At 38.7% G+C, this 8,426-nt stretch overlaps 1 protein-coding gene across 5 annotated transcripts in view; it reads left to right on the plus strand.

Moving 5' to 3' along the window:
* FAM184A (family with sequence similarity 184, member A) overlaps window positions 1–8,426 on the plus strand; it is a 72,721-nt gene that overhangs the window by 23,023 nt on the left and 41,272 nt on the right. For all 5 annotated transcript variants that reach the window (XM_010861796.1, XM_010861797.1, XM_010861793.1 and 2 more), the window contains exons 7-8: window positions 1,296–1,417; window positions 2,196–2,346. In XM_010861796.1, coding sequence (XP_010860098.1) covers window positions 1,296–1,417; window positions 2,196–2,346 — 273 coding nt within the window. The remainder of the gene's footprint in view (window positions 1–1,295; window positions 1,418–2,195; window positions 2,347–8,426) is intronic.

Raw genomic sequence — 8,426 nt, forward strand, 5'->3', positions numbered from 1 at the left:
CCCTTCAAGTCTCATGAAGCAGAGCAAATATTTAGACTGCCTTAGAAGATAGAGAAATGAACCATACAACTAGGAGGTCAGTAGCTAGAGATTTCTTACTTTGAGTAATTCTATTCCATTCAACATTGTCTTTGGTGGAAAAAATAATTCCTCTAAGCAGAGTACTTAGTGAAAATGACAGTTGGCTAAGATTGCTAAATTCAGGTTTCACCATTTACTGCTTACTAACCAGGTCAACCGGAGAAAGCGATGGCACCCCACTCTAGTACTCTTGCCTGGAAAATCCCATGGATGGAGGAGCCTGGTGGGCTACAGTCCATGGGGTCACTAAGAGTCGGACACGACTGAGCGACTTCACTTTCACTTTTCACTTGCATGCATTGGAGAAGGAAATGGCAACCCACTCCAGTGTTCTTGCCTGGAGAATCCCAGGGACAGGGGAGCCTGGTGGGCTGCCATCTGTGGGGTCGCACAGAGTCAGACACGACTGAAGCAACTTAGCAGCAGCAGCAGCAGCAGCAGCCAGGTCAACAATTTCAGCACTGACTTCCTGCTTTCCCATAAATCTGGATATGCTCCTCAACAATGCCACAGCAAGTGGGTGATCCAGAAAGGGTCACTGTGATAACCATCATCTCTTCCTTTTCTGTTGTGCCCTGAGAGCGGGTGCACTGCTGGCAGGGGTCAGTGGTTGCCAGTGTTGTCCAGACAGGTCATGTCCAGCCCCACACTCCAGAAAACCACTTGATTTATGCTCCTCTACGGAGATGTCACATATTTCATAGTCTATTACTGTAACATAAACCAATGGACCACTGGTTTGAAGTTACATGATAAAAATAGAAGCCTAAACTTCTCATGATTATTTTAATCAGGTCAGTGAGGTACAGTTATAATGCCTAAACTTTGAATAGATAGCATACTTTTGATATGAATGGGAATGAATTTTAATAATATATTTGCCTATGTAGTGTGTGTTCAGGTAAAGATAATTGAATTCTTAGATACCTATGATATGGAAAGCTTAGGTTATTAATTTAATGCTGATTTTAAGCTTTTAAAAATAACTTGTCAATGTATGAGCCTTAATAAAATATGTCTTGCACAAGGACATTTAAAAGATAAAATGGGTACCATCATTTTATTGTCAGAAAATTGCAAATAATTGTTATAGATAGTGCTATAGATTATTGTGCTGTAAGAATTTAAAAGTTATACTGCAAGTGCTCTCCTTACTTGACATAAGCAGCAGTGACTTTGAAGACTAGTCTTTATTGATAGCTTTTATTCTTCAGAGTAAGCTAGAGCAAGAGAGGCGACAGCATGAAGAAACACTGGCTGCCATGAAAGAAGAGGAGAAACTACAAGTGGACAGAATGGCCCATGACTTAGAGATGAAATGGACTGAAAACCTTAGGTACATGCTTTACTCTCTAATGTCATCTTACTATACACATATGCAAAAAGAAATGGTTTTCTATTTCTATGGCTTACATTGTCTCATTGTTAAAGATGTAGTAGCAGCCTTTTTTAAAAAAGATCTGTTTATTTGGGTGTGCTGGGTCTTAGCTGCAGCAGGTGAACTCTTAAATGTGGCATGTGGGATCCAGTTCCCTGACCAGGGATCGGACCCAGGCCCTCTGTATCAGGAGCACAGAGTCTTAGCCACTGGACCACCAGGGAAGTCCATAGTAGCAGCATTTTAAATTAATTTTTCCCATGGTTAAATGCAGAGAAATTGGAGTTCTGTTTTTCTGCTTAAATACAGATAATTTTTTATTTCATTGCCTTCACTATAAGTGAAGTGAGTCACTAAGTTGTGTCCCACTCTTTGCGACTCCATGGACTACAGCCCACCAGGCTCCTCTGTCCATGGGATTCTCCAGGCAAGAATACTGGAGTGGGTTGCCATTTCCTTCTCCTGACTATAATATAGGTGGAGAACTAATCTGAAGTCAGAGGACTTATTGTTCTAGAACTTATTCTACCTTTGGTAATTTGATTAATCAGTGATCTTGGTAAGTTACCAGTTTACCTTATGGCCCTTAACTTATTGATAACATAAGTACCTCTTACTCTGAGCCAGCTTTTGAGGCAGATTAGTTAAATGCTTAGAAAACCTGCGAACAAACTATACTGTAGTTATTGAGAGGAAAAATTCTCTTTACAAATTAAACACATTTATTCTGTTTTAGACAGGAGTGTTCCAAACTTCGTGAAGAGTTAAGGCTTCAACATGAAGAGGATAAAAAGTCAGCAATGTCTCAACTTTTGCAGTTAAAAGAGCGAGAGAAAAATGCAGCCAGGGATTCATGGCAGAAGAAAGTAGAAGATCTCTTAAACCAGGTAATTATAGTCTGTGGATTAGGGAAGATCATTTTCCTTGACATTTACTAGCTAAAGAGGTATAAAACATTATGTATTAATTCACTGTATTTTGTTATTTTTTATAGGACTAACTTAAATTTTTTAGATTGTATGAAATCAAGGAAATGTTCTTAAACTTAGGAAATAGTGTGCTTAATAATTATATATACAGTCCTAAATATTGAGAAGCACTTACAGTTGTTTGGTTTAATATTTGAACTGAACAAACTAAGGGTTTTAAATGGAAAAGTTTTAGTTTGAAAGTATAACATTTTTTTCCAAGCCATTAGATAGCATTTGGGCAATGGAGGGTAAAATTTATTAAAAGTTATCCCGATTTCCTAAAACCACTTACTAGAAGTGAGCAATTTTCTTCTTTCTCACCAGCAGGAAGTTGCATGCTATGCTTCAAAATGACATAAATGTAAGGTGTGGTTTTTCTAAATCTATCTTCTTATGTCAGGCTCGCTTATTTCCAGAGCACCTATAATTAAGCGAATTTGCACATTTTCACTCATTTACACAACTTCTAAATTTATGAATTCTTAACAGTCTCCTGCAAAGCCAATAATTAAATAGGACTGACTGCATGAGTCACCAGTTGATAAGCAAGTGCAGAACTTGACAAGAAGCAGCTCAGCAATTTAGTGCCAGAAATCCACTATTATCTTTCTATTTGTGATCACGATGAATTTCAAAATAAACAGGATAGGCTTTTTTGTAGGATTATTTATTACATAGGTACATACATGCAGTATCTTTCTAGAGTACTTTGAGCCTGCCCATTTGTGACTGGTATTTCATAGTAATTTACAGTGTTACTCTGGAAAGGGAGTATACCTCCAGGAATATTTATGAGCTTTTGTGAATAAATTTGAAACCTTTGAAACTCACACAAAAATAAGAAAACAACTCTCACTAACAGCTGGTCCCCATGTTAGCATTGCTTATTAGTTACCTTCTCTGTAGTTATTTTACATCCCTCCTTAGGGATCTAGAAGGACATGTTTTACTGGGTAGAGTGGTAATACTCCTGTATGATGTTCTGTACCTAGGAAGGTTTAATTATACCACATAATTCAATTTACAGTAAAAAAGAAAAACATCCTTAAAAGTCTGCCTTGTTTTTCAATCAATCAGGATCTATTGAGCTAGACATTTTCTAGCTGGATTTGGCACTGTAAAGAGGGCACACCACCTCTCCCACCTGTTTTCTATCAAGTTATTTTATTCATTGTCCATTTACTCAGATTTCCTCCATGCCTCTCTCATATTCTGGTATCCTTGTCATGTTCTTTTTTTTTTTTTTTTGGACATCTAGTCTACATTGTTCATTCCCAAGGGGATATAATGCTTTGCATCTGGTTCTAGTTCTATGTATTATAATATATTTTATTACATGTGGCTGCAATGTTTGCCAACTTTACAGAAAAAAATTTTAAATCCGTTTTCAAAGCAGATTAACCATAAATATCAAGGTAACCAAGAATTAATTGCCTCCAAAGGTGAAGCTGTTCTGTACTGCTTCAGGCCATGAGACCATTTCCAAAATTACAACATCTTCCTTTTTCCCGCTTCTAAAATGTGTAGGGCACACACATTACCGTAGATAAGCTGGCAAATAGCTGTTACATTCAGGATTGTCTACCTGAAGGAAGTTAAGAGAAAACTAAACAAAGGATTTCACATTAAAGTAGAAGTCAGTATTATATTAGAGGGTTCAGTCTTTGTAGATATATGAGATGGGACACATTCTAGCAGGACCGGCAGTCTTTTTCATGGAACTTTGTTTTGGACAGAAGACCCTTCCTGGCCCTTTGGATCTTGTTCTGCAGATTATTTTGGATGGTTTCCTAGAGGCTGTGCTCTGCCGCCTGCTCCACCGTTCTCCGGTTGCCTGACTGCTGCTCATGCCTGCTCCTCAAAGCTACCTCCCCTGCCCCGCCCCCTCCAGCGCTTTCACTCTGGGCGGTACTGCCTGCACCCTTCCACACTTGGGGAGAACAGACCTGGCTTGAGCTTTGTGAAATTAAGGGAGTACAAAGTGGCAGATAGAACAGGAAACAGTTAGGGCCTGGGCAGAAGCATCTGTTACGAAAGGGTGTCGGAGGATCTGTATTTTCATGTATTTAAATCATTTCTGAGTAAGCTGAACACAAGTCTAATTTTTGTGCCTTAGCTTACATGTATTTCATCCTGCTTAGACCAAAGAAGTAAAAGAATTTGTCTTTCACATGGGTTTAATTTAAACTCACCCTCATGGCCTATATATCAGAAAAAATGGGCATAGACAAGTATGAGAATTTTATTTTTCTTTAGTTTGATGTTTTTTATGTTATGAAAATTTCCAGAAGCTTTTATTTTCATTCTGTGCTCCAGTCAGAGCCTAACTTTATATCTTTTAGTCTTCTGTTATTATTTCATTGTGTTCTATTTTTTCTATTCAATGATTATACTTTAGTCCAAAACTAATTTTGCTTCCTGGGCTAATGGGTGTGCACATTTGAATTCCTTTAAAGTAGAAGAAATACAGTCTTATTTTTCTTTAGTTGAAAAATGATTATATAGATTCCTCATTGATCATATTTTCTATTTGTGAGCCTAAACTGTCCTCATTTATTTTTCTATTTCATCTTTTTCAAGGAAGATTTTATTTTGGAATTATAAGGAAGTATGACTTTGTATTCCAGCGCCCCCATTCAGATCAGTGAACTCAGAAATTTGAGAGACACATGGATCATTCAGACATAGAATTATGGAATTCTGTTGTTTAGGTCTGACTCTCCATTTTGAACTCTGAGGCCCCAAGGTCATTTAGCTGGTTGTAGCAATGCATATGACAGAGTTTTCACCCTCCACATATTTACAGTCTAATAGGGGAAAGACTTGTGTACAGACACCTCAGTAAAAGTCACTTTGCTGTAAGTGACTTTATAAATGGTCTGGACTGTTAGTACTGTGGAAGCAGTGGTGTTGGGGTGCCACCAGCTCACTGAGCTGGTTTGCCAGTACCTTCTCTACTCCACATTCAGGGTCATCAGGGTCATCATGGCTTGCAGTCATCCATGGCGAGAGTGTTTACATCCTAGGTATAACAAATGCTACAGATGAGGGCTTCATTTTTCAGAGAGCTGTTAAAACATTTATCAGCATACTACTGGGTAGGAGTACTGAGTTAGAGAAAAGTAATACAGCCAATGTGATTGGGTAGGATTTCACTGAGGAGGTCAGCTGTAGTGTGGCTTTTGAATAAGGTGAAGGGGGAACACAAATATTTTTACTCATTTATCAGACATTTATACTCAATGTATACTCAATATATTATCAGACAAAATATACTCAAATTTCCCAGACACTGTAAGGAATACTGACAAATAACAGGACAGTTGGGGAAGGAGATCATTGTGAAAAACTTTGACTTCTCGTCTTAGGAGGTCAAAATTTACTCAATAAGCCATGAGATTCTCTCAAAGGTTTGTGGATAGCAGAGTAACATGCTGAATTTTTTTTTATTTTAAAGAAAGCTTAATATTGAAGTGAGGACTAAATGGAGACATCTCACTATAAATAACTAAATTAAAATGTGTGAAACAGAGCTCTTGAATACATACCATGCATCCCTCCATCACCATAGCCTAAGCCGCACTGCTCCTGCTAGACACTGTCGTTCCTTACTGCCTAGCCATCTAAGCAGTAAGGAATGACTGCCTCCTCTCTCACATGCTGTGCAGCCAACCACCAGCGTTTTCTACTGTTCTGCCTTCCAGGTACATCCAGATCTGCTCATATCTTACCACTTCCTCCGCTACCCTTCTGCGCCGCACCTGGAACCTATATTTGGTTTCGTTGCTTCTTCTCTTATCTACCTGCAAATTGTTTTCCATCCAACCAAAGTGGTACTTTTAAAATATTAATTGGATGATGGTACTGTAATCTCCAAATCCACCAGTGGCTTCCCATCACCTTCTTAAGAGTGCACTCCACACTCTTACTGTGGCCTGCAGGAGCCTCATGATTTGGCCTCTGTCTGCATGTCATCTGCTGCCACTGTCTCCCTTCTTTTTTTACAGCCATACTGGACTCCTTGGAGTGGAGTTTCTGGACCACACGCACCAAGCTTAGTCCATCTCAGGGCCTCTGCATCTTCCAATGCTTATGGAATTCACCTTCCCCAGATCTACATGGCTTGTTCCTCAATTTGTTCAATTCTCTGCTCAAATCTTTTTTTTAAAAAAATAGTTATTTTTGACTGTGCTGGGTCTTCATTTCCGAGCAGGCTTTTCTCTAGTTGAGGTGAGCAGGGGCTACTCTGTCGCAGCGCACAGGCTCCTCATTGCAGTGGCTTCTCTTGTTGCAGAGCTCAAGCTCTAGGGTTCATGGACTCAGTAGTTGCAGTTCCCAGGCTCTAGAGCACAGGCTCTGTAGTTGTGGTTCATGGTCTTAGTTGTTCCATGGTATTTGGGATCTTCTGGACCAGGGATCTAACTCATGTCTCTTGAATTGGCTGGTTGTTTCTTTACCCTTGAGCCTCCAGGGAAGCCCTATGCACAGATCTTAATCTTCAAAAAAGATCTTCCTTGACCACTTCCCCTAAAATAGCCTCCCTTTGTCACTCTTTTATTCTGCCTTGTATTTCTTCGAAACATTTGTTACCATATAGCATCATATTGATTCTCTTTCCTGTTAGAATGTAGTTCCGTGAGTGCTGGTTCTTTACCTGTGTTGCTCATGCTGCATCCCAGCAGCTTAAGCTGTGCCTGGCATATAGTCAGCTCTCAGGTGTTGCTGAATAAAGAAAACCTGAGGCAGGGCATCCAAAGAGGAGGTTGTCAATTATATGAAATACAAATAATTCCACCCAAATAGGACCTGAATTAAGTTTATTTCACTGAGAATTACAAGAGAAATCATAAAGGAACAAATTTGATGGAATACTTTGGTAAAGGAGAAGGACATGTTAAAGCTGGCCCAGGATTTGAAACAAAGATAATGGAAAGAATATGATCATCTGAGACAGGAAGGTCATGACAGACTACTTCACTGAAAGGGGATGAGGTGGTGAGTTTGATTTTAGACTTATTGATTCTACAGTCACAGGATACTTGGGCATTTTTCACGCTCAATAGGAAAGACCAATGACATGAATAAGAAATGGAGCATCAAAATCAATGCTGTTGATCAAGAGTGACAGAAAAGCCAGTTTAAGGCCATTGCAGAATGCTTTCTGATTGCTAGATGAGTGTTGTCTAATATGGTAGCAACAGGCCACCTATGACTGCTGAGTACTTGAAGTGAGCTTCATCCAATTTGAGATGTCACTGTAAAATATATACTGTGTTTTGAAAATTTAATATAAAAAAAGAATATGGAATGTCTCACTAGTACTTTTTATTTAGTTGCATGTTGAGATGCTAGTACTTGGGATATATTGGGTTAAATATATGCCTAAAAATAATTTTACCTTTTTTAATATGGCTATTAAAATATTAAAGTGACACATGGGTCTCAATTATAACTCTTGTTAGCACTGGTCTAGACTATTTGAAACACAAAATTTTGAATCAGTTTGGTTCTGTAAGCTCAGTACTTGTTCTGCTGGCTCTTAAGTTTTGTTAGGAAGAAAGAAATTCTCTCTTTAGAAATTGTACTTCTGTGTTTTGAAAAGAGATTATATTTTAATCAGTTTTCTGCCCATGTTAAATGAGTAACAATACTACCTTTTAATAGAAGAATGGCTGCAAGCAGATACTGAGGTAGAGGGGATAGAAAACGACCCAGAGTTATCACCTCTTCTCAGCTAACTTAGAACATGACCTTGACAGAAGCCCTAAGCAGTGACAGGAGACAAGTGAAGCTGACCTTGAAGGTTCAGAATCCTCTCCTGAGAAATTAGGAGACCAGGGAACTATGTGAAAGAAACCTCAGGGATTCAGCCTGGACCCTGGGGAAAGAGAACCAAGAGATGGAACTGTGCTATCTATACCTACCTTAAAAAGGATGTGTAAAGTATTGGGTAGTTTTAGCTATAGGCTTTTTGTAGATTTTTTTTTTTTTTTTGG

Source organism: Bison bison, unplaced genomic scaffold, assembly GCF_000754665.1.
Source record: "Bison bison bison isolate TAMUID 2011002044 unplaced genomic scaffold, Bison_UMD1.0 scf7180017864473, whole genome shotgun sequence".
NCBI classification, from domain to species: Eukaryota; Metazoa; Chordata; class Mammalia; order Artiodactyla; family Bovidae; genus Bison; species Bison bison.